We start from the raw sequence: 25,815 nt of genomic DNA on the forward strand, positions 1-25,815 counted from the left end.
CTGGCACCGGAAGTGTCCTGGGCGGAAGCGGCTAATTCCCCTCGAGTTGGGAAGTAGCAACAGTTTCTGTCTTTCCTTCAAGATAGGGATGGCCCTTGCTTTCCCATCTTCGCCAATAGCGGCGGCAAAGTTCGTGGTTGTTGGCGGGGGCATCGCAGGCGTCACCTGTGCTGAGCAGGTGAGAGACCAGAGCCGGACCAGCCACGGCCGAGCTCTCTTTACGAACCTCTAATCTCCCGAGTCTCCAGGGTTGCTGCCTTCCTGCAGCTCCCAGGCACTGTGTACTAAGACTGATTGTGTTTGTTTCATTCTCTGATTAGACAGGAAGTTCCAGGAAGCAGAAGACCGTGTCTTATATAAAATCTTAACCACCCCGCTTTGCTTTTTCTGTAATGCTTTTTATACATTTGACACTTCATGAATGTTTTATTGTTGACGATTGTCCCCCCTCGCTGCTGGTAACTTCCTTACCCAGAGATCGTATACTGGAGAAGAAAGGACCGGCTCATTCTGTGTTAGTTTCAACTCCTCTGTTCTACGGGTACCTCTTTAGGAACGGAACTGTGGGGGAAACCAGACTTGTGGCTACCTCGTTAGACCTGGTCCCGGAGGTCTGTAGGGAAGAGAACATATTTATAATCCGTAGGAAGAACTTTCCAGCCTCTCCATAGTTGCTTTCCCTGAATTAAACAAGTTTCCTCATCCGGGAATTTTCCAAACCAGTAAAATTGCAGATCTACCCCTTCTCAGCCAGATCCTCTTCCTGCCTATCATTCTATGCCCATGTAAAATTGTACAAATTAGAGAAGTCATGTAATATGACTTTTTAAAGTGTACAGTACATATAGAAAGAAGAGGGCCAAAGGCAGAATATTAGGTGTATCCACACTGAGTGGTCGGGAAAGGGATTAAGTGCCAGTGAAGGAACCTGAAAAGGAAAGTCAGCAGGGAAAACCAGGATAGTGTTATGTCTCTGAAGCCAAGATATGAAAGAAGTTGGGTGGTCATCAATGTTACATGATGCTAAAGGAGACCAAAAAAAAAAGTTACTGGGTTTTATAGGTAATTGTAAACTATTGATCTTGTTAACTGTCCCCCAGAAGCTATATTCCCTCTCCAAAATCTGCCTTTGCAGGAATGGTCTCCAGTCTCTGAAATGCACTCCCTCCTCATTTCCACCTCATAGAATTCCTGTTTACCTTCAAAGTACAGCTCAAGTGCCATTCTGATTGCTTACCCCAATTCCACCAGGCACTTTTCCAAGCACAATTCCACTAGCACTTTTCTTCCTGAAATTATCATCTCTTGCCTCTTTTCTTCTCTTCCCCTGTAAAATGTAAGTTCCTTGAATGCTTTCATTTTTGTTTTTGATTACCCACTGACTAGCAGAGTGATTGAAACAGGAATTGTTTATTGAATGTTGAGTTAAATTGAATTTCTCCTTTCATGTAGTTTATATTTTAGAAATGTTAAATGTGGAGGGAAGTAAAATTTTAGTTTATTAGGTAAACATTAACTATATTTGAAGCAGCTGATGGCCAAGGATTTAGAGTTTTGAACCCAGAGTCAGGAAGTTCAGAGTTCAAATGGGACCTCAGACACTTACAAGTTGTGTGACCTTGGACAAAACACTTAACCTCTGTTTGCCTCAGTTTTTTCAGTTGTAAAATGGGGATAATAACAGGAAGTACCTAAGAGTTATTTTGAGAATCGCATGAGACTATTTGTATAACTGTTTAGCATAGTGCCTGGCACATAGTAAGTACCTAATAAGTGCTTATTCCCTTCTCAGTTTCCTTGCTTATACTTAAATTCCACAGATGTCAATATACTATTTTTTTTCTCTGCTTTCATTGCAAGTTGGCTATTCATTTTCCATCAGAAGACATTCTCTTGGTAACAGCTTCTCCCGTTATTAAAGCAGTTACAAATTTTAAGCAGGTAAGACTGGTATAAATTTTCTTAATATTACTCAAAAGAAAATGCTAGAATTTAAGTTGTCAGTTAAGACAATTTTAATGGTATATTTTATAAATAATGGTTACTTTATTTACTTATATTTTTCTGTACTTAAGCTATGTTAATTTTTTTTCAGGAAGGTTCCTTAGATCAATGTATGAAGGGTATATAAATGCAAATGTGAATATATGAATTATCGTATTTATCCATTCATTTAAGGGAAGAAAAATTTTATTTTTCTTGATCTTTGTAAGACAGATAATAAAATTTCCAGTGACCACTTAGTGGTGTATGCTATTACCATTCAGCTTGACTTTTTGTCTTGCCACTGGACTTTGATAACACTGGAAGTGAGAGTGAGGCTGATGACTTTATGAAACTCTACCTCACTTAAATCCAAATTATGCTAGATTCAAAAAAAACATCACCTAGTGATGTCCTTTTGTTTATTTTTTAGTATAAAGGACAACAGCCAACCAATCAGAGTTTTATATAACTGCATGAGAGCCACATATGAATGTCCTGGTTCCCAAACATCTCGAAAAGAAGTGCTCTAGCAATTAACTTTTCTATAAAATCTTTTATTTTCTTTGTATATATTTTGTAGTTTTCTTGCATATTGTGTCTCATTCTTCCTACCTCTTTCAGTAAAATGTCAAGTTCTTTCAGGGGAGGAATTATTTCATCTTTGTCATTGTAGCCTCAGCTTCTTGCTGCCTACCTTTTCTTTCCTCCCGGTGAAGATGAGAGCACAGGGCACTTCTGGGTCAGATTTTATTTTCCAAATAACAGAGGTATCCTGTAACAATGTAATTTTAGAATTACATTTAGAATGTAGAATTAGAATTTAGAAATTAGAATTTAGAATTACATTACATTAGAATTTAAAATACTCATGCATCATATGGAAAGAACCCTTGGTTCAAATGCAACTTCTCAGATTTTTCTAGAGTACTTTTTTTCCTATCTTTCTCTTTTGTCCCCATCACTCTACATTGTATATTGCATTACATATTGTATTCCCAGGAGATTTAGTTTCTTGGATTAGAGGGATTGTATCATTTTTCATACTTTGTATATTAGTTTTCTAAGCACTGTCTTATACCAAGAGTAATTCCTTAATAAATGCTTGAATTGAAAATAATTTGCCAAAAATTAATTTAATTATTATAATACAGGTTTCTAAAACATTGGAAGAATTTGATGTTGAAGAACAACCAAGTACTATTTTAGAAAAGCGCTTCCCCAACATTAAGGTTTTAGAGTCTGGAGTAAGGCAACTCAAGACAACAGAAAATGTAAGAGAACTTTTCCAAAGATTTAATATAGAAAGTTTTATTTTTGTTCTACCTGTTATATTTCTACTTCTCAATCCATTTGATCCTTCTATTTCACTGAGTGGGGAAAAAATCTTATAAGAATATAATGGAAGATAATTATGTTGTAAGAAATGACAAATGGGAATTCAGAGAAATGGGAAGATTTTGTGAACTGATGACAAATGAAATAAGCAAAACCAAGAGAAAAAATATATATCATCAATACAACCATGTAAATTAAGTATCATTAAAAGTGAGTTGAACTCTGAGTAACCAAAAAACAATGAACATCTTGGGAAACAGATAATGAAATGTACTTCTTTCTTCTTGGCTTAGGACTGGGGGACTAATAGGAAACAATATTAAATAGTTATAAAATGTGATGATTGAATTGAGTCTACTTATTGCTTCTTTGTCAAAAGAAAGGGATGTACAGTGAAAAATAACAGTGCTATCAAGAAAAAAGACATTAAAAATTCAGGTTAACTAAAAAAATTTAAATACATAATAGAAGAAAACTTTTTTCAGAAATCCCTTTACTTTAATCTAAAGTGAGACACAAAACAGGGAAACTTATGCTTTCCTATGCTATTTGCCAACATTAAGGAGGATATTCAGTTGGAATATCAGAGGAATAGAGAGTTCTGTATGGTTGATGAAGTTTTTCAGATATTCCCACTTGGATATGATTTGTAGAGGCTTAAACTCTAGCATGTTGTAGTTTCCTGAATGAGATCTGTATTCAAGAGTTCAACCTAAATATCCATAGGAAAAAAGCTAATAAATGCCGAAGAATGAACTTGGACTAAGATTCAACAGGATGAGCAGAGCAGTCTGAATTGCTTTGGAAAATTACATAGTGCTTTTAATGACCCATGGCTCCTCTCTATAACAAGGCTAGGCTTTTTAAGATTAACATTTTTATTATGATGCTAAATAATTGTAAGCCATGGAATACCACAGACTTCAAAGAATTAAAGTTGAGAGTTACTGAAAAGGTGATAAAAAAAATGGACACAAGTGAACTCTGATATATTATTAGCAAGAATTATGTTGGAAAAGTGGCATAAACGTGTCAAAAGAACAATATGATCAGAAAAGAAAGCAACTGTGTCATGAAAGGAGAGTAAAGGCAGGAAGCCTACATATTATATTGGTATCCACATAATGTCAGCAAATCTAAAAGATCCCTACCACATTGGTTACTCCTAGGTCTTTCCTCTTTCTCTCCTCCCTTCTTAAAGGAAAAGTTAACTCTCCTTGCAAATTTGAACTCTACTTTTGTTCCTTGGGTTCTATCTAATCATATCACAAATCTACTATTAACCCCTTTTATCTAGTCTATTGCAGAAGTGTCCTCTTTGGTCTCCTTGCATTGCTTTAAAGTGCTTTCCAATCCATATTCCATCCAGTTAGCATAGATGTAGTCCAAAAGTTCAGGTTTTAGCATATCGGTTTTGTGCTCAATAAGGTTTAGTAGCTCACTATTACCTTCAGTTTAAAATATAGAGTTTGCATATCCATTACATATTACTCTCTCTCATCATTAAGCCAAACTATCCTGTTTGCTATTCTCCATACATCCTAGTCAATCTCCCACTTCTGTGTCTTAGCATCAGCTATCCTCCCCACCTGGAGTGTTTCTCATTGCTATATCTTATAACCCCTTAATCCCCTTATTTCTTTGTGAATATGTTGTATTCTTATAGTAGATGACAGGAAATGTCTCCCTTTTATATATTTAGTCCTTGTACCTAGCAATTAAAAGTTACATAATAAATGCTTATTGATTGATGGTTGCAGGCTACAATATGTTAGTCAGTTCCCCTGATTAGATGGCAGTTCCTTTGAGGTTTTCAGTCTTATTCAGTAAGTCTGACTTGGTTCTTTAGATATGATATTTTAAAAATTAACACAAAGTTATGGGGTCATTTGGGAGACCCAACAGATGAAAAGAGTTCAAACATTCTTTTGAGCTAAGATAATTAGGGACAGGGAAAGAGAGGCCAATATGTTGTCTCATTTATTATAACTCTATTAGGGAAAAATAAGAAACTTTAGCTTAAAATACAGAATATGATGGCTAAATAGAATTGCTACTATTAAAACTAGACTTAAACTTGGTATTGTCTCCGTACTGGTGACTGATTTCACTACTAAAATTTCTCAATATTCCTCAGTGAATTTGAAAATACTTTTAACTTTTGTGGGTATTTATATTCTAATATCAGTAGCTTAACAGAATGAAAAGACTTTTTTGTTCAACACTTAAATGTGAATCATCATTTTGTAAAACCTCTTGAGGTTTCAAACTTTTGTTTTTCACCACTTAAAGTACCTAATATTAATGTTTTATGTTTAAAAAACCAACCATCCAAAACTTTATAGCCATGTTACATTTGAGATTATTGATTTTATGGCATTATTAAATAACTTTTTTATTGAATTCAAAATAATATCATAAATTGAGTGATATATAACAGTGTTATTGAGTCCCACTTCTGGCACATACTGCCTTGTGATACTTGGCAAATTATGTAGGCTATCAATGCTATAAGCTACTTTCTGATGCTATTCAAGGTATAGAGGAGTTGTTGACCTGAGTTAGTAAAGTTCTCTATAACAATGAAATCATAGAATTAGCCCTTCCTCTGAATTTTTAAAAATATTTTGTTATCCTTTCCCAAGTTTATCTGGTATCCTTTAAATTATTCTAATCATCCCTAGGATTTCCTAAGACAACATGTGCTCCTATTTATCCATTTCATTTCTTCCCTAATTTCATTTTGGTAACTATTTCCAGTGGTATGATTAAGCAGAGCATCCCTCCATCCATTTGGGGGAGTCTCAGTCCATGTTACTGAAATTAACATAATAAAATAGAAACTGTCTTTGAAACATGATTGAATTACAGATTGGGGGGGGGGTTTTCTTTTGTCAATGAAGGTATAGTAGTTTAATACTATTCTTGAGTTTAGCAAGTTATCCCTAAATCTTATGATTTCTAATTTTCATAGAATATTTTAATATCACCCTATTTACTAATAATAAAAAATATGAAAACCTAAAGAAGAAAAAAAACAATCTAAATATTGCCAAAATATTTGTATATATTATCTGTGCTAGAGAATAGCAGCAAGTGCTGGTTAGAAAAACCTTTATATTTTTGACTATTACAAAATTAAATTTTCTAGTATGAGATTCTACTTTTTTGCCACTAGCTGAATCTAAATTTCCCCCTTCCCCACTCACTGCAAATATTTTGATTTCAGAGTAATCTTTTTTCTTTATTAATTTATAATTTCACAGTGCATTTTAACAGAAGATGGCAATCAATATAAATATGAAAAACTCTGTCTCTGTGCTGGAGCTAAACCAAAGTTAATATCTGAAGGAAATCCATATGTATTAGGAATCCGTGATACAGACAGCGCTCAGGTAATGGTTTAAGATTGTACTATTCTAGAATAATTTGGGTGAACATCAGTAAGGAATAGAAAATATGATCATTTACAAAATGTTTCCATAGTGAATATTTTACTCAATAGTAAAATTCATGTAATTTTTCCCATAAAATATTTTAGATGCAGTTAAATTGGTTACATTTTTCTTTAAGCATCAAAGCTATATATTTTCATAATCAACAGATACTTGTTAAATGCATATTCAGTGCAAAAGGAAGAGGCAAGTAATAGACAATTTAGAAGCCTTACTAATATATTAATACTTTCTTCAAAAAAGAAAGTTGGAGGGACTTCTGAATATAAGGAATAAAAAAAAAAGTGATATTAAATAAATAGGAAATGACTTGTTATTCAAGTGGGAATCATAGCTAAATAAATTATCCATATACATACAGACCATCATCTTGCTAACAGGAAGATCAAATGTGAGTTTTTAAAAACTGTTAAAACAAGAAAATATGGCAGTTTCAACCTGGCTTAATAAAACAAGTTATTGATCCCCCCTCCCATAGGAAATTAGAAAGGAACAAATGACAACACAAACTCCCACCATTTCTTATGTAAATTTAAGTAATATAAAGTAGTTGCCAAAATGAGAAAGCCAGTATGGTTTAGAATTCCTCAATCAGCAAATATGTAATCTCCTTTTCAAGTGCAAAAACATGGCACCAAAAGGCAACACTAGTTTAGGATATAGTCATTTACTATACTTTTATCAAGGGTGTCAGGCATAAAGCAAATATTCCAAGAGATTTTTAAATCATTATTTTAGGGAGGGAATTTAAAAATTAAGTTCTTCAAGACTATTCATTTCAGTTCTATATTTTATTAAATTTCTTCTTCAAAAATAAAAATCCTAAAATATGATCATTTTCTAACATCAACAACTCCTACCTAAATCATATGATTAATTTAATGTGTTTCTCTTGACCTTTCAGAATTCTTAAAATATCTAAGGAGTCATCCAGTTTCTTTAGGTAAAGTTGAAATGGCAGAGTTAAAATGGTCTTGAATTAACCTATATGAAACATTATTTTCAGCCCTGTAATCATCTATTAGACTAACTCTGAATTGCCCAAAGGACTGATTCAAACAGTTTTAGTTTCATAACGTAAATAACAGTCGTAATGGGCTTTCTGGAGTTGTTATAATCAGCATTTCTGATTTTGATCAATCAAACAGTAATGTTATTTCCCTTAACAGGGATGTGCAGGTTATGGTTAATGCATTTCTAATTATGGAGCAAGGAGGATGCCCTGTTTGTCCTTTCAGGACCACAAAATTAAAAAAAAAAGTTGGAACTACTAGTTCATTCTAAATTATAGCTATGTCTCCTATTAGATTAGCATGTGACAAGTCCACCATTCTGAAAATATTTAACTTTTAAGTGATTTACTAGGATAAGGAAGGCAATGCTGATTAGTATGGAAAAAATGAAGGGGAAAATGTCATAAGTGGTGAACCACTTGCCTTTGTAGGAAAAACTGAGCAGTTTAAAACTTTCCTCAGTCAGTATTGACATGGGGCTCACATATGGACACTATACATCCAGATTAGGTAAGAGAGGGAGGTCCTTTAAAAATAAAAAGCCTTTTTAAAAAGAGAGTAGAAAATATAGACCAATTAGGAGGTCCATAAGAAGAAACTGTACTATATATGGTATAGTAAAAAGGTATAATAAGTGTGGCAGAAGAGATCAAAGCATAGCATAAGATAATATTAGCTATGATTTATGTAATGCTTTAAGTTTTATAGAGCTATTCATAAATTAACTTGTTTGAGCCTCACAACTATCCTGTGAGATCAGCTTGACAATAAGAGGAGAACTAAAAGAAAAGATGAACGCATGCATTTGGGACTTTACAAAATGGAAAGGTGGGGTAGTACTAGGCTCCTCTACAAGTTAAACAAAACGCGTGGCTATAAAATTCCTATTGTTGCCCATTGCTTCAATTTTGCCAACTGCAAGATTTCTGATTGTTCTCTCTTCAATATAGGAATTTCAGAAACAACTCACTAAAGCTAAAAGAATAACAATCATTGGAAATGGAGGTATTGCTCTTGAGTTAGTGTAAGTATACTTTATGATTCTTAATAAGTTGCTCTGGGGGGACAGCTAGGTGGTTCAGTGGATAGAACCAGGCCTAGAGACAGGAGGGCATGGGTTCAAATCTAGCCTCAGACGCTACCTATCTGTTGTGACCCTAGGCAAGTCATTTAACCCCAGTTGCCAAACCCTTATCACTCTTCTGCCTTAGAACCCATTCTTGTAGAATATTATATGTTCTATATTAATTATATATTATATGCCTTCTTCTAACTCTATAAATTCTGTGACTTTTTGTATTACACCATAATGTTTCTGGGAAATAGATTTGTTACATAGAAATTTCTTTGTAGCAATATTCACTGTAATAGAAATTTTCCTGTATTTATTATAAAGTGGTCATTTATGGGTTCTTTTGTCTTGGGTAAGTTCATTTTATAAAGCTACAGTAAGCTTTTTCTTCTAAAGATCTGTTACCTGTTACACATTTTTTTTTCCAACTTGACTCAGGATATTTTCTAAGATTTTTGTACAATAAAATCAATTGTTGTTTAATAATCCTAATATTCCTTTTGGCAAATCACTTATAATTATCCTGATTATGTTTAATATCCTCTTCAGGTATGAAATTGAAGGCTGTGAAGTGATATGGGCTATTAAAGACAAAGCAATTGGGAATGCTTTCTTTGATGCTGGAGCAGCAGAATTCCTGACCTCAGAGCTCACTTCCAAAAAATCTGATGTTATAATTACATGTAAAAGAACCAGATATACAATAGAAGGTAAATTTTTTTTTATTATTTTCCTTTCCTTAATATCAGGAACAATTTAGTTACTTTAAGTAAGGGAACATTTAGTAATATTTAGAATCTGAAAATAGCAATAACAAAGAATATATCTTCTCCTAGCTCAGTGTGGTGGGGGCATAGAGAAGGTATGACTAACACTTAAAGCAGCAAACTATATTTGCTCCCAGAGTTCATGAAATCAGGAGCATCAATTCAAGGGTTGCCCTGGGCGGTTGGGGGGGATCCTTTTCTTCCTCTGAAGCTAGAACAAAAGAGGAGAGAATGAGAGGAGAGGTTGATATTGAGGGGTTCAAAGACATATAAAAGAGAGAACTTCTGTTTAGATGGGCTCTTATGCTCAAAGTAGGTACTGGGGCTGAAGCAAGAGCAAGTGGAATGGTAATGGTAAAGTGGTATAAGAAACTTAAGAAAAGCTAAGATTTAGAAAAGTTACTGTGGGAAGTTTGATAAAGAGTTGATTGGGGGTACAGCTAGGTGACTCAGTTGACTGAAAGCCAGGCATGGAGATGGGAGCCTAAGACACTTCCTACATTTAACCCCCATTGCTTACTCTTCTGCCTTGGAACCAATATACAGTATTGTATACAAAAGGTAAGGATTAAAAAAAAAAAGAGTTGATTAGGGAAGAATGAGTGGAAAGAGTCACAACAGTTAATAGTTCAGGTGAAATTAGATTAAAATTTGTAGCTAGCAATATTGACATGGTTGTGTGACTAAGGTACATTAGGCAGCATACAAATATAAATATAGTGTATAGTTGAGGAAACCCAGTAGTTATAGTTTACAAAGCATGACTTAGAAACAAAGTAGGTCAGGTAGGGAAGGGAAACCAAAGGGGAAGACACCATTGTGAAATGCTTGAAATAGCTTAGAAGAATGGTGAGAGAAACAGTACCTAAAAATCACAATAAACTGAAAGAAGAATTGTAAAAGGAGTGAGGCACAGGGAGAGATGGAAGGATAGAAATTTATGGTAAGAATAGAAAACTTCGTGGTTATTGATCATTGAGATATTTGATATTGGTTGTGAGGAAGAGTATGACTATCCATGTGTGGGTGAAATAGAATGTAGGGTACATGCCATAAAATTGAGAAAGTTGATGAATTGGGAAACATTTGAAACTTGGAGCTAAGAGAAACTGGGTCTGTATTACTCAGACCTGAGTTTCAGGACACATCAAGGGGTTCTTTAACTCATATATAATTTTTGATTTTTGACTCTGACTTCTTTGTTTTCAGAAAGTGAAAAGGAAGCAAGTGCCATAGCCAGTGCTGGCAATCTAGGCAGTGCCTTGGGACCTGATTGGCATGAAGGTTTAAATCTTAAAGGAACAAAAGAGGTATATATTTCCCTACCTAATTAATTTCTCTGAATGCAAATTTAAAATATTACCCCAACTTGAGAAAAACATGAAAAATAATTTTTTAAATACTGCACTCTCATTGTCTACTGATACTATCCAGGAAAGCATTTGATTTATCTCTCCGGCCTTGAGTAGCTGTGTCTCTATACTGTCTTATATCAATAGTTATTAATTTTCTTTTAAAAGTAGTCCAGATTCCATTGATAGTATATTCAAGTCTTTATTATGCAATTGCAAATTAAATTCCTCAATGTATTTAAGACCTTTTTTTTTACCAGATGTTTTATCTCTAGAAATAAGTAAAATATGCTCATTGTCCTTAATGTTTTCTTCAACTTAAGGATAACTAAAATGTTTAATAATCCGTTCAGTTGAACTGTTTTTTTTTTTAAAACTTAATCCTTAATCCTAACTAATCCTTAATCCTAATTTATTAAAAAAAACAAACACATTCATTAAGTGTCTGCTGTGTGTTAGAGCACTGTTCTTAGAGTTGAGAAATATATAACATTTAGCTTCAAAATGGTTCCTGGCTTAGAAAACTCATGTAGTAAAGTAAATCATGCTATATTACATAATAGCATGTTGAGTTATAATTTTTTAATGTCTGAGTGGAAGGAGTGTCTTTGGTTATATTTGAGTTGGATTTTAAGGGAAAGAGACTTGAGCAGGAAACTAAGGACATTCCAGATATACTAAATAATACAATTAAAATATTAAAAGATTTATAAATACTACAAATAAATTTTTGTTATTCCTAATAGTAATGTTTTAAAGTGACTAACAATTTCTTTTTTTTTTTAAGTTTTCTCACAAAGTTCACATTGAAACCATGTGTGAAATTAAAAAAATTTATCATCAAGAAGAATTTAAGCAAATGAAGAAAACATCCTTACCTTTTCCTAGAGATTGTCAGGATAAGTCAACTGATAAAGGTAAACATTGAAAGAAGTTCTAGCTGTTTATGATCTCTTTTGCTTTTTTTATATTTTGAGCATTTGAAAATCTCATAAATTTATGTATACATGTAGGTATTTTATAAATATGAATGCACTAAATTATTGCAGTTAATTTAATTTTTTAAAATTTGTACATCATTACTTCAATATTTGCTATTTAAACAGTTACACTCAGCCAATGCTAGGTTCAATTTCATTTTGCTCAGAAAGTTTTTCCTTTATAGGAAAAAGGACTTATTCAGAGAACTTGAATTTAAAGACATTGAAGAAAAAGTATGTTGTGAAATAGATGCTTTAATCCAACTGAAGTATGTGTAAAACAGAATTTAAAGATGTTTGAAAGTACCATAATTTTTTGGTTATGATTTACTTTTTGTTAATGGAGGCAGATATACATTGTATGCTTAGTGTTCTCCTCAAAGGCTTCTGAAACAAGACTAGTTGGGTTTGTGAATTAGATGCAGAATTATACCTAATTTATTTCTTAAATAACTAATCCGTAGCATTTTAAAAGCTTATCTGCCTTTTGGCTTATTGGTTACAGGGTTTTTTTTTATATTTTTATGTTCGTGTAGTGCTGTGCCCATTTAGTGCTAAGTAAATAACCTACTGAACTGCTGATACATTCTGAGTCTGAGGTTTTCACTGTTTTTAGATACGTGGCCTGTATATGTAGAATTGACCAATGAGAAGATATATGGCTGTGATTTTATTGTCAGTGCAACTGGGGTCATACCAAATATTAAACCTTTCCTCGATGGCAACAATGTAAGGAGATATTTTATATTTATCTTAAAATGTCAATTATGGGGATGTAGAAGAATGTTAGCAATATCTATGCAGAAGTCTAATTCAAATAACATGGAAAATTTGCCTCAAAACTGGGTTTTGAAATTTTATTAGCACCTACTTTGATGACTTTTGATTTGGCTATATTTATTTCTTAATTTAGAGCAACATTGATTTCTTGATTATCCTAAGTAGTTATTAATTCCAAGTAAAAATCCTTCTACTTTACTTCACTTTGGTATTTAAAATTAGGTTGTTAATATCAGGATTGACAAGAGCCTAAAGTGATGAATTTTGAAGGGTGTCTATACTGTGTTGACTGGGCCTACCTTACATTTGATTAACCCTTCAACCTTATGTATGCATAAGAAATACCCAGATCATTATTCAATTCAGAGTAAATGACAAAATCCTTAAAGGTACATGTATTTTCTTTTTAGAAAGAAATTAGGATGGCTAAAAGCTGGTCTAAAAGAATTCTCAATAGTTCTTTGGAGTTTTCTTCATATTGTTTTGGATTTGTGTATTTAGCCCTTTTCCTGTTTTCTTTTATTCAGTAAATTTAAGTCTACCAATGAATAAAATTGGACTTTTTCTAGCTTAGTATGGAAAAGGCCTTACTTTGCTATATTTTCTATTTTTGTGATTTTTTTTTGCATATATTCTTTCTTAGTTTATGCTAGGTGAAGATGGTGGCCTGAAAGTAGATGACCATATGCACACATCACTTCCCAATATCTATGCTGCAGGTGATATCTGTACTGCATCATGGCAACCTAGTCCAGTCTGGCAGCAGGTAGGCCAACCCATACTGTATAATATGCTTTTATATAACTTAAACTGTTGATCCTACTAATTTTTCTATGAATGATTAAAAGGAAGTCACCAAAGAGGATGATGTATCATTAAAAACTTAATGGAAATTATCCTTAATCTTAGTGATGTAATCCTAGTGTTAGCACAGACCAGTATGTCTTTTTGTCCAATTTTTTAAATATTGTGGAGGTTTTCCTTAGATTTATTTTTCCTTCAGAGTTTGAAAGTAAAAAATTGTCTTGTTTTGTCAGCATGGCCGAATGGATAGAGAACTGGTCTTGCAGTCAGTAAAGCATTAGTTCAAGTTCTACCTCTGAGTTGTATTGACCAAAAGTTCCTCACACTCGTGTAATTGTAAATCCAGACCAAAATGTAACTTGTTTCCAATGGTAGAAAGAAGAAATCAAATATTTTGGGCCTATCTTTTATTTTGTTCTACATGTAATGAATTGCCAGTTTTTTAAAAATTCATTCACATTATTCTCAGCGATTTGCTACAGACTCATTACAATCCAGGGTTTCCTGAGACCCTTTCAAGGGATCCAGGAGTTCAAAACTATTTTAGTAATAATATTAAGATGATAACATGTGAATAGGTAACATAACCCACATAAACAGTAGCTCTTTGGGAAGCCTTCATGGTTTTCAGGAATATAAAGGCTCTCTGAGACCAAAAAATTTGGCAAGTGCTAATCCAATGCAACCTAATCCTGAAAATAGGAATCCTTTCTACAAACTTGCAACAAGATGTCATGCATCCTTGAAGGTCTCAAGCGGCTAGGAATTTACCACTCCTAATTAATATGGCCCCTTCTACTCTTGTACTCTTTGATTGTTGAGAAATTTTTACTTTTTATCTAGCTGATCTCTGCAACTTTTACATTCTGCACCTAGTCCTACCCTCTAGGGCCAGGGAAAAACAAGCCTAACCCAATTTCTTTTTAGAATCCCCTCACATACTTAAAATAGCTATCATTTCCTTACTAATCATCTCCTCTAGCCTAAATATTCTAATTTTCTTTAGCCAAACTTCAATATAAAATTACACACAAATAAAAGCAATTGATAATTTAACAAGAAAAAAAAGAGCAAAGTGTGGGGTAGTCTATCTAGTGAAAAGATTCTACCTTATAGCTGAAATTTTTATGGTGTGACAAAATGGCAGAAAATCCCAGAATTGGGAAAAGTACTAAAAGTTTTGCTGAGGATTTTAATTTCTATGAAATTTGTCATTTCTATAATCCTTTATGAAACCAAATTTTCCACAGATTCTTGTTGGGAATTTTTTTTTTTACTGGAGAATACAGCTTTGGCTTTATAATCAGAAAAGCTACAGAGAGACACTTTGTTCAAACATACCTTTTCCATAAAGGTTACTCGTACTGAGTTAAGCAAAATTATAAAGTTTAATATATAGCACTCTACAGTTAAAATAATTTCACATTTGATCCATTTACAAAATTCATCACTTTAGACTCTTGTCAATCCTGATATTAACCAATTTTAAATACCAAAGTGAAGTAAAGTAGAAGGATTTTTACTTGGAATTAATAACTACTTAGGATAATCAAGAAATCGATGGTGCTCTAAATTAAGAAATAAATATAGCCAAACTGAAAGTCATCAAAGTAGATGCTAATGAAATTTCAAAACCCAGTTTTGAGGCACATTTTGCATGTTTTTTTAATTAGACTTCTGCATAAATATTGCTAACATTCTTCTACATCCCCATAATTGACATTTTAAGATAAATGTAAAATATCTCCTTACATTATTGCCATCAGTTGCACTAACAATAAAATCACAGCCATATATCTTCTCATTGGTCAATTCTACATATACAGGCCACATATCTAAAAACAGTAAAAACCTCAGACTCAGAATGTATCAGCAGTTCAGTAAGTCATTTACTTAGCACTAAATGGGCACAGGACCACACGAACATAAAAATATAAAAAATCACATCTATTCAGGCTGATCTTTCCTTAAAGGAAATCAATCTCTCTCTCCCCTCCCTCTCCCTCCCGTCTCTCTCCCTCTCCCTTCCTCTCTCTCACCCTCTCCTTCTGTCTGTGTCTTGTCTCTGTCTGTCTGTCTGTCTCTGTCTCTCTGTCTCTCTCTCTCCCCCCCACCTTTCACTCCCCCTCATTCCTTCCCCTGTGGTTCCCTCTCACCCTCTCTCCCTTCCTCTCTCTCATACTTTCATACTTACATAGATGATAATCAACATATCAACTAGTATTCATTTTAGAGGAAGGAGTTAATTTCCAAAAGGTCTTTCCCCTCTCAGAGAAAATGAACATACATTGTTTTAAAAGCTTTATTGTTACAAAGAAAACACAAAAATATCTGATGTGTTGTAACTATATTTACCAATATATATATATATATATATATATATATATATATATATATATTCCCATCTGTTAATTCCCAGCCCCTCTAAAGTAGTTTATATAGATCATTCTGAATTTATCTGAATTCTTTATATTTTTCATTTCCAACTATACATTAATAAGCCCACTTTTTTTCAGTCATTCTGGAGATTGCATTTTTCAGAAGAAATAATACTATAAATGTGGATTAGGTTTTGTAATATTAAGGTGTTATGTATGCAGCTATTTAGCTATTTGTGGTTCAGGATTTGTTCCTATAATAGGACACATTTCTCCACAGCATTTTTAAATAAAAAGGTAAAAATAAATAGGTTTTTTATTATTATTATGCAAAGGTCCAACAACTTAGCTTACAATAGAAAGCATAAATGAATGTAATAGCATCAGCAATAAGAAGACAGAAAAGAAAGCTACATCACCAAATAGGATATACTCCAACACCTGAATATTCTTAGCTGTGGGAGTCCAGATTACAGCCATCCATGGTCCCATTCAGGAAAGTGGTTCAGGAAGGGTGACCCCTCCATGGACAAACTTCGAAGTCTACTTTCTAGAAGGGGATTTTTATTGACCTCAAAACAAAGAAGGCATTTTGACAACTGTAATTTGCATCACTGCTTCTAACCTGGCCAAGCCTCCAGAAGCAGCCAGGCAAAACCTATCTCAAAATTTTATCAAGTCATGAAGACAACACATTGTGTGAGACAAGGTTTAATCTCACAGACGTATGTTTATATTCCAAATAATCAGAGACCTTGGGAAGCTGTCATGAACTCTGCCCAAAGTTCAAAGCAGTCCCAGTCTCTGCCAGTAAATATGAGGCTTATGATATACAATAGGGAAGATTTACTAAAATTTTACTTTAACTCTTTAGGTTTTCAGGACAGTTTCACAAATACCTATTTAATGACCATTGGTGTGCCAGAACCGATTCCTTTTAATACTTCAAGGTTCTGTGATTTCTTTGATATGTGTGTTCACTTGATGGATACAGATCTCAATCCCTCTGTGCTTTACATAGCTGTGTGTTTGAGAGTTGTAATGGCTAAAATCCTTATCGTCCTTCAGCTAACCTGTTATTGACCCTTCCCATTTCCCTATCACAAGGTGCATCCTTGAAACTTTTTAGCATCCACCATAAGACCTTCCAGGACTTATGGTATAAGCCCATGTTGGCGAAGACGTGGCACATACACCCCGGCGTGCCAGAGGGAGCTACTCTTTCCCCCTCTCCACAGTGTCCAAGGACATTTTTTTGCATGCCCCACCCCTCTGCCCAACAGCCACAATGTGAGCACTTCTCTCCACTCTGTGGGGTTATGGGAGGAAGGGGGCCTCACAGGAAATTTGAAGGCACAGTTTAAGCAGGTGATCTCTAAAAGGTTGCTAATGCTGGTATAAGCTATGAGAACAAGGTATTGAAGTTAGACTTAGAGTAGTTACTTTACAAATAATGCTAAAGCTAACATCATGTGAAACAACATTTTTATGGGCCTATTAATAAGAATTATAATTTTAAGGCTCCAGAAACCTATTTCCTTTTACTTCATGGAGAACCCCCTCCCCCAAAATCTGGATAGTGGTGATGGTTCTAAAGACCCTCCACAGAGGCTTAAGTAAGGTGAGCATATGTAATATATGGCTATATATCAGTTGGGGATAAGCTCCTTGAATAATCTCCCTTTTTTTTTCTTTTGTGAGCTTTAGAGATCTATTTCACTTCCCACTACTACCACCTGTTATTTCTAAGAATGGCATCTTTACTTCCTTGGTCAGTCTAGAAGAGAACAGTCTCACATTTTCTCTTTACATTCCTCTTTATGAAATATACATCCTTTTCAAAGTGTTAGGATATTTACGTCTATAATAAAGAATAAAAAAGTTACTTATATGTTAAATCTTTTTCACTTAGACTTTATCAGATAATATTGTTTTGTTTAAAGGCCTGAAATTAAGCTGTATTTTTTTAAAACCCTAGACCTAGGCTAAAGCAATTTTTCAAAGTCTCTTAAGTTGGAGACTCTAGAAATGTCACTGTGACAAATGATTGGCAGAATTGGTTTATCCTCATTCTCTTTGCCCTCACCAGTCTGGTGTTGCCATTGCAGACCCTCATAGAAATATCAAATATTAGCAATGGGGAAAGAAGTCCCCACAGCCAGCATTATTTAGAGCATGGTTATATTTTTAAGTATGATGTTAGTATTATATAAAGAATAAATTTTGTGCCTTTTTTTTCCCTCTCTGTAGGAGTTGGGGAGAGGAGTGTCAGGTTTTGGATCTGTGTTTTTTCTTCAGTGTAGAGAACTCCTGGTGTGGAATTCTTACTATTGATGATAAAGATCAACACTAATATGACTTGCATCACTGAGAGGTTAAGAGATTTGTTCATGGTCACACAATTAGTGTCAGGATTAGGATCTGAAACTCAGGACTTCTTAAGTTCAAAGCTAGTTCTTTATCCACTATACCATAGTGCCTCTTATAACAAAAGCAGTGTATTTCAATATTTAATTTTCTTATATTCTAAAATTCTCCCCAATTTGAAGTGAAGTAAAATGTATTGAAATCAGTTTGTTTTTTAATTCATAAAAGCAATTTAGTTTAATTTTAGCAAATGATCTGTGCTATGTAAGGATAATGTAACCTGATAATGTAATAAGCATTATCATAAACTGTATTATAACCCATGAAAAAATTGTAAAATATAATTATATCACTTTCAGATGAGGCTATGGACTCAAGCTAGACAAATGGGAAACTATGCAGCAAAATGCATGGCTGCAGATACTTTGGGAGAGTCTATTGACATGGACTTCAGTTTTGAACTTTTTGCACATGTCACAAAATTTTTTAACTTTAAGGTAAGATATCTTGTTATAATCTGTTATCAAATGGAGCATTTTGTTGTACACAAAATGTTGATACCTGTCTTTTGGCTCATTTAAATAATGTTAATCTACCAGTTCTAAATTTAATCTGAAATTAACTTCAAACTCTTAAATTGGAATGGACATCAACATTCATCTGTACACCGACCTCTCTTCCTGAATGCCATAAGAATTCCCCATATAACATCCCTGAGAAGTGGTATTTGCCCTCTTCTTGTAGATTTAGTATGATTAGGAACTTACATTTTCAAAACTGTCCTATTTCATTTTTGGAATGTTCTAATCTAATTGTTAAACTAACTTTAATGCAAAAACTTCTATTTTTCCTAGTCTGCTCCTTTGGATTCAAATAGAGCAAATTTACCCTCTTTTACACAATAGCCCTTCAAATACTTGAAAAGATCATCACATTCCCCTTAAACTTCCTCTGCTTTAGGTCAAATAACCAGTTCCTTCAACTGATCCCTCTCATTTACCATCCCACATTCCCAGGTCTGACCAACTTACTAGCACTTTCCTTAAACTCTGATGCCCTGAATACAGTTTTCCATGTGTGGTCTAAGTATCACCCCTCTTTCAAGACACTATGCTTCTATTGATGCAGCATGAGATCATATTAAGTTTTTATTTTTAAATTAATTTTATTTTCTTGTCTTTTTCATAAGCTATTTTTGGATCTACCACTTCCTCCACTCCCCTCCTCAGAATTAGAACCTCCTTTGTGATGAATTAAAAACAATTCAATGAAAATATGCAATACAGAAACCATTACTGATGGTTTAATAATAATAATAACAATAATACACTATTCTGTGTTCCTATTAGGGCACATACTGCTCTTTCTATGAGGAGAGAGCTGTGTTTCATTTTCTTCATTGGTCTTTTTTTTTAACTTCATATTTTCATCATTAATGATTGCTACCTCTTTCTAAATTCTCAGAAACTTTGTCTTTAAATAACATTCTAGAATTCCTCAGAATTTAAAATTCACCCCCTCCCTTTTTATAAATTGTCATTTGTACAATTTTACATCTCCTGTCCTTTAGCACTTACTTCTCTTATACTTCATTTTTCAAAGACAGGTGGGTATATTACCCTTTACAGTAGAAAGAACCCCAGCTTAGGAGTCAAAAGACTGGATTCAAATCCCACTTCAGATACTTACTGCCTGTGTGACTTAACTTCCCTAGACCTCAGATCTTCATTTGTAAAGTGAGAGAGTTGGACCAGATAGTTTCTTGGATCTTTACAGGATATATTATTTTTTTCTCTAAAGTCAAAGGCATAATATTGTTATTTGGAAACATCCTTAGATACCAACCTAATCTTAGTCTACTTCTATCTTCAGTCTGCCCTATTGTCCATCCCCAGGTATTTGTATACTTATAAATACATTTATATTTATTCATTTATGTAAATTTGAAAATTTTTCTCCAAGTCTGTTTTAAGGTCTTTCAATTCTATGTGAAGTCTGTTTCTAATACTTTATAACTATGGCTTTTATTCAAGCCATAATAATATCAAGTTAGCCTGCAGACATTTTATATCCAATATATTTGTATTGACTGTTAAGATGAAGAATAGACTATTTTCAGACACATGAACTACTGGAAAAGGAAACTTTATAACATTTTTTTTCTTTTGAGACTGGATTTTCAATGAATTTCATTTATTTTTTTCTAATTTTTGGTAATAATATAGTTGTTTCAACTTGAGATTATTTTTTAAAATTAAATATGCATTGAAATATTATTGTTACTTCTGTTTTCAGGTTGTATTATTGGGAAAATACAATGCCCAAGGCTTGGGTTTAGATCATGAATTAATGTTGAGATGTACCAAAGGACAGGAATATGTTAAAGTGGTCATGCAAAATGGACGGATGATGGGAGCCATTCTAATTGGTGAAACAAACTTGGAAGAAACATTTGAAAATTTGATTTTAAACCAGATGAATCTTTCGGCATATGGAGAGGATTTGCTAGATCCAAGTATTGATATAGAAGACTATTTTGACTAAAAAAAAATTATTTTAAGCCACTGGAAATAAGAATCAAGGCAGAAAAGTTGAATCCTCATAGCAACGTAGATGATAAACATTATGCTGAAGTGAAATATGCAAGGGTCTTAATGATGAACATTTTCATTGAAAAGGTATAAAATGAATTTAAACTATCAATAAGTATTCCCAACTAATTTTTGTGTTTTAATACTGTATCAATTTGAACATATAATATAGTTTGGAAACTTGTATTTAACACTTCATAGAATCTTAGGATTCCTTAAAGAAATGACAGTAGAGGCAATTTAGGTAGACCTCTACTAGAACAAGAATCCTTCTCTACATTCATATTCAACAATTGGTCATCTGGCCTTGGCATGAAGACTTGGGGGTGCATTGAGGTGAGGGGAAAGAGGAGGAACCCTACTTCACAAGATAGCCTATTTCACTTTAGAACAGCTTTGTTAGGAAGTTTTTTCCTTACAGTGAACATAAACTTGCCACTTCTTGGCATTTGTTCCTAGTCCTGTCTCTTGGTTCCAGCAAAATAAGTCTAATGCCATAGCTATCATGTTTCCCCCTAAATCTAATCTTACTACAATCTCAAGGCTTTAGTCACTTTTTAGCTGAATACAGAGCAGATATTTCAGGTAGGATTTGACCCAACTTCTCCTAATGTACTCCTTTTCACATCCTCTATAGTTCAATCTCTTGATATTCACATCTCCATCTCTATGCATTTACCCATTGTTTTCCCCCATCCCCATTCCCATCCCTGGAATGCATTCTCTCAGAAGCCCTTCTTAGAATCCTTAGTTTCATTCAAAACTTAACTCTATTTTACTTGAAGCCGTTCCTAATTCTACAGCTGCTCATAGCTTCATCTCCTACCCCATTATCTTGTATTCATTTTGAATAATTTGTTTATGCATATGTTGGTTCCCCTAGTTAAAATCTAAGCACCTTAAAGGCCAGGGGGTTTAACCCCAGTGCCTGATGCATATTAAGTATTTAATAAATGCTTGATGACTGGCTAATTGACCAAGACAAGAGTACAGCATAACTTACCTCCCTAAACCTGCACTTTCTGTCAGTGTAGCCAAAGATTACATTAGTGTTTTCAGCTAATGTCAGGCTGCTGTTGACTCATTGAATTACCAGCCCACTATAACATGCAGCTCTTTTTCATTTGAACTTTGATATACTGTACATGTGAAATTGATTTTTTTAACCCATGTATTTATTCTTGTTCAATTTGTAGCCTAATGGAATGATAAAAGTACAGTACAATCTGTGCCTTTATTCAGGTCTGATTAAACTGTTGAATATAAGTCCAAGCGAACTGCTGGGGCAGGCACTTCAATGGATATTTTTTTGTAAGCTGATATGGAACTCTGGCTCTAGTCATTCAAGCAGTCACCTCATTTGAACCATTATCTATTCTATAGCTCTCTGCCTCATCCCTAAGAATAAGACTTTTCCACATATGTTGCAAAAAAATCTAAACAGTTTATGCATTTGCAGTTTCTCTACCATTATAGTAATTCCATGAAAACCGAAAATGGGAATAGCTGGCATAACCTATTCTTGATGAAGCCTTGTTGGTCATTGGTGATAATTTGCTTCCTTTCCTAGCTCACTAATCTCTTAATATACTCGAGATTTTTGCCAGGAATTAAAGTCTAGTTCGTTGGCTTATTTGTAAACTGTTCTCTTCCCTTCTTTGGAAATCAGGATATCTGCCCTATTCCATTTCAGCAATGGAAATTCACTATCTTTCAGAAATCATTGACTTAATATAGCAATCATATATTCCAGTTCTTTCAGGAATTGATCACTCTTTACTTTTGGATTTTTTAACAAATTCATAATATTTAGAACTTGTGGCCACCCTTTTTAGAGAAATAAATTATGCAAGGTCCATTTCCAGCTGACCTAAAACAATTTCTAGTAGACTAGTTCTATTCTTGCTAATATTTGGTCACCTATGAAATCCCACCTACATTTAACATTTTAAAATGCATACGCTGTAAGCTATTACTTACATATAGCTAAATAATCTATTTGTTTAACTGCCATTAAGCTAGAAGCCCTTATGTTACTGTTAGTTCCTTTATACATGGATACTTTGAATATCATGACTTCTCAAATATTTGTCAACAACTTAGTTTATTGATGATATATTTTCCACTTTCAAATCAATACTGTGAATTGGTTCCAAGGCAGAAGAGCATTGCGCCTTAGGCAATAGAGGTTAATTGACTTGCCCAGGATCACACAGCTAGTTAGTGGCTGAGGCCACATTTGAAACCAGGACCTCCCTTTTCTAGACCTGGCTCTCAATCCACTGAGCCACCCAGTTGCCCCCAGTGGCATAGTTTGATACCTTGGGCAGCATGACCATTCAAATCTTTGTCAGCCAATCAGATTACTGGATAATGTCTTCAAAGAACTGTTGTAAAGGAGTTGCTTTTTAAAAAAATCTATAAAAGTCTCACTCTTGTTTTTCTTGTTTGTTTTTTGTCAAATATGTGAAAACAATCTTCAGAACCTAATTAGGAAGAAATATTTCAAATAGTGCCATTTTAAAGTTTTTAAACAAATAACATTTTTATTGAAGCTGTTCTAGACCATAAATAATGGAGCTCTTTTATGTTTTTCATCTCTACCTGAATAACAACAAAAACCAGGTACCTCTTGATTTTATAATGCATATTTATTATCTTAGAATTTAAGAATAGTAAAAAAGTGCATGGTTCAAACCAAATAAAATTGTAATTAGTAAATGTTTAACAAAATAAATAAAAATTTGTTAAAGCATAATAGTACATGTGGTTTTCTAACTCAGTATCTATCTCCAAGGTTTAATCCCCGTTTCTGCTTGAGTTTGACCCCACTGATCTAGCCTAACTTCATTTTATAGATGAGGGAACTGAAAGACCAACAGAAGCTTAATTAAATAACTTGCCCAAATTTATATAGGTAGTAAGCATAAGGAGTGAGATTTATGTCCTTGCTCTCTAAATGCAAAGTCAGTGTTTCTTCTGCCTCTATACTGATTTTAATCCACCTTTTTACTATGTTACTAAAACTATAGAAAGGGAAGAGGCAGGTAGATGCATTAGTGGATAGAAAACCAGGCCTGGAGATGGGAAGTCTTGGGTTCAAATGTGGCTTCAGACACTTCCTAGTTGTGTGAACCTGGGTAAATCACTTAACCTGTTGCCTAGCCCTTACCATTCTTCTGCCTTGGAACTAATACTTGGAAAGTAACAGTTTAAAAAACAATTATATGAATATAGGCAGTTATAGCAGTTAAGTAAACATTTTCAGGGCATTAACAATGTTCTAAAAAGCTTACTTTTGGGGGGTCATTTTGTTGAATAGTTTTGATTTCTAAATCAAGTGGTTCATAATCTTGCGTCTTCAGTATTGTAGGAATAAGCTTGGCAGAGGTCAGGACAGGTCTTCGGGGTGACCCCCCCAACTAGGTTTTGGGGTTGAACGCCCCTTAGCGGCAGATGGTCACTCCACTCCTTTGGTCTGGAACATTTTGTGGAACTAATCTTTCATAGAGATGTATTTTTTGATGTTTATCAGTTATTTATCATTTCTCAGCACTATCTTTTCTATTCACTTTTTTTCCTTCACCTATATCTTTTGCATTGGTGTAAGATTTCTCAGGTTTTACATGTGAACAGTGGAACCATTACTCTTTTCCTGCAATTTTTATGGAACTTAGTGTGGTTAGCAAAACTTCATATTCTCCAACCCATTTTATGTCTGTAGCTGTTTTTCTGCTAAAGTTTTTGATGTAAACTTTATCTCCTAGTTTGATGTTATTTGCCTCTTTGAGCTACTGTTTGAGATCTTTGATTATTTCAACTTTCTCCTTAGCATGTTCCTTATCCCCTGAGTAAATGTAAGTAGATGTTTTCCTTAAATCCTTTAGACTGAGTTCCTCCCATCCCAGACAATGTAACCAAAAATGTGTTTATGGGCAGGCTGCTTCCCTTAACAAATTGTCTCCTGATATGCTGGAGATTGTCTTCGTTTAGGTTTTGAAATCTGAGAATGTTCTTGGCAGCCTTGACTACCCTATCGAGATACACTGATGGGTGTTGTCCTACTTCCTGCCTCATTTGCTCAAATCTTCCCCAACTATCAGGTTTTTTTTTTTGCAAAAGTTTTCATGGCCTCTACAAGATCTTCATGTGCCCTTCTTAAGATAAATTTCGATTATTAGAAAGTTCTAAGTCTCTCCATTGTTCTGGCCATGAAATAAGGTTAGGGTTATTTTACAATTCCTGGATAAACTGATCTTTCTCCCTAGGGGTAAAAAGTTCTGCTAAAAGAATTTCCACATTCTCAAACATTGGAACAAACAAGCAAAGGGCACATTTGAACTCCTTAATTGCCTTGAAAGGATCTACAAAAAATGTTGCCATTCTTGTCTTTAAACTATCCAGGTCCTCTGTTGTGAATGGTTTGTGCAATTTAAGATGGACTATCCTCAAGTCAGCTTGTTGTTTTCTAAATCAAGTGGTTCATAATCTTACATCATCAGTAAATATTTCAAAAAAGTACAATTTTTTTTTTAACCAAAAGACTGCTTACAGTTCTAAAAAGTTCCATGTACATATAATGAATTCAAAAATAAAACTTTTGAAGTGAGTGCTATCTTTTTATAAATTGTGCCCTTCTCTTAAAAAATTTATTCAATGATTAAGTTATCCAATTTCCTTTTCTTTGCCTTTGTTGTCTCAGAATGGAGTTCTTTAAGCTGATTTCCATGTTTTTTTACATTGGTATTCTGGAAGTTGCCCAAATATTTTTCTTCCATCTTTCTCTCTGCTTCAGAATTCGAAACCTGCGATGATTCAACCTATAGATCCAGAAAACAATACTGTTAAAATTCAACTGTTTAACAAAAATTGTAGTTACATATAATTAATCCTTTTGCATCATTAGTTTATTGAGATTTTACTATTCTCAAAATA

The 25,815-nt window shown here is 33.8% G+C and overlaps 2 protein-coding genes and 1 long non-coding RNA gene across 7 annotated transcripts in view; 1 reads left to right on the forward strand and 2 right to left on the reverse strand.

Moving 5' to 3' along the window:
- PYROXD1 (pyridine nucleotide-disulphide oxidoreductase domain 1) lies at positions 1 to 23,638 on the forward strand. Its single transcript, XM_001365415.4, has 12 exons — positions 1 to 178; positions 1,861 to 1,941; positions 3,138 to 3,257; positions 6,588 to 6,716; positions 8,740 to 8,813; positions 9,411 to 9,571; positions 10,838 to 10,938; positions 11,768 to 11,897; positions 12,577 to 12,689; positions 13,384 to 13,506; positions 18,649 to 18,786; positions 20,585 to 23,638. Exons 1-12 carry the CDS (start codon positions 89 to 91, stop codon positions 20,831 to 20,833), a joined length of 1,509 nt encoding a protein of 502 aa, XP_001365452.3. The 5' UTR covers positions 1 to 88; the 3' UTR covers positions 20,834 to 23,638.
- LOC103105529 (uncharacterized) lies at positions 407 to 2,785 on the reverse strand. Of its 2 annotated transcripts, none has more exons than XR_001624822.2 (2): positions 2,681 to 2,785; positions 407 to 613 (listed from the first exon to the last, which is right to left on the reverse strand). It is a non-coding gene; the product is annotated as an uncharacterized LOC103105529 (long non-coding RNA). The 2 variants fall into 2 exon arrangements; XR_472632.3 differs by having other exon boundaries at positions 2,599 to 2,777.
- The window catches only part of RECQL (RecQ like helicase), a 26,120-nt gene continuing 23,817 nt past the window's right edge, over positions 23,513 to 25,815 (reverse strand). For all 4 annotated transcript variants that reach the window (XM_056799351.1, XM_007503535.3, XM_056799350.1 and 1 more), the window contains one exon: positions 23,513 to 25,700. In XM_056799351.1, coding sequence (XP_056655329.1) covers positions 25,530 to 25,700 — 171 coding nt within the window. In that variant the 3' untranslated portion in view covers positions 23,513 to 25,529. The remainder of the gene's footprint in view (positions 25,701 to 25,815) is intronic.

This window comes from Monodelphis domestica, chromosome 5, assembly GCF_027887165.1.
Source record: "Monodelphis domestica isolate mMonDom1 chromosome 5, mMonDom1.pri, whole genome shotgun sequence".
NCBI lineage: Eukaryota > Metazoa > Chordata > Mammalia > Didelphimorphia > Didelphidae > Monodelphis > Monodelphis domestica.

What these genes read in the sequence shown, in the direction of transcription:
- PYROXD1 (XM_001365415.4), top strand. Translation starts at nt 89, where the DNA reads ATGGCCCTTGCTTTCCCATCTTCGCCAATAGCGGCGGCAAAGTTCGTG. An exon ending in AACCAGATATACAATAGAAG is followed by an intron (nt 9,572 to 10,837) that starts GTAAATTTTTTT and finishes CTTTGTTTTCAG; the next exon opens with AAAGTGAAAAGGAAGCAAGT. An exon ending in CTTTCCTCGATGGCAACAAT is followed by an intron (nt 12,690 to 13,383) that starts GTAAGGAGATAT and finishes ATTCTTTCTTAG; the next exon opens with TTTATGCTAGGTGAAGATGG.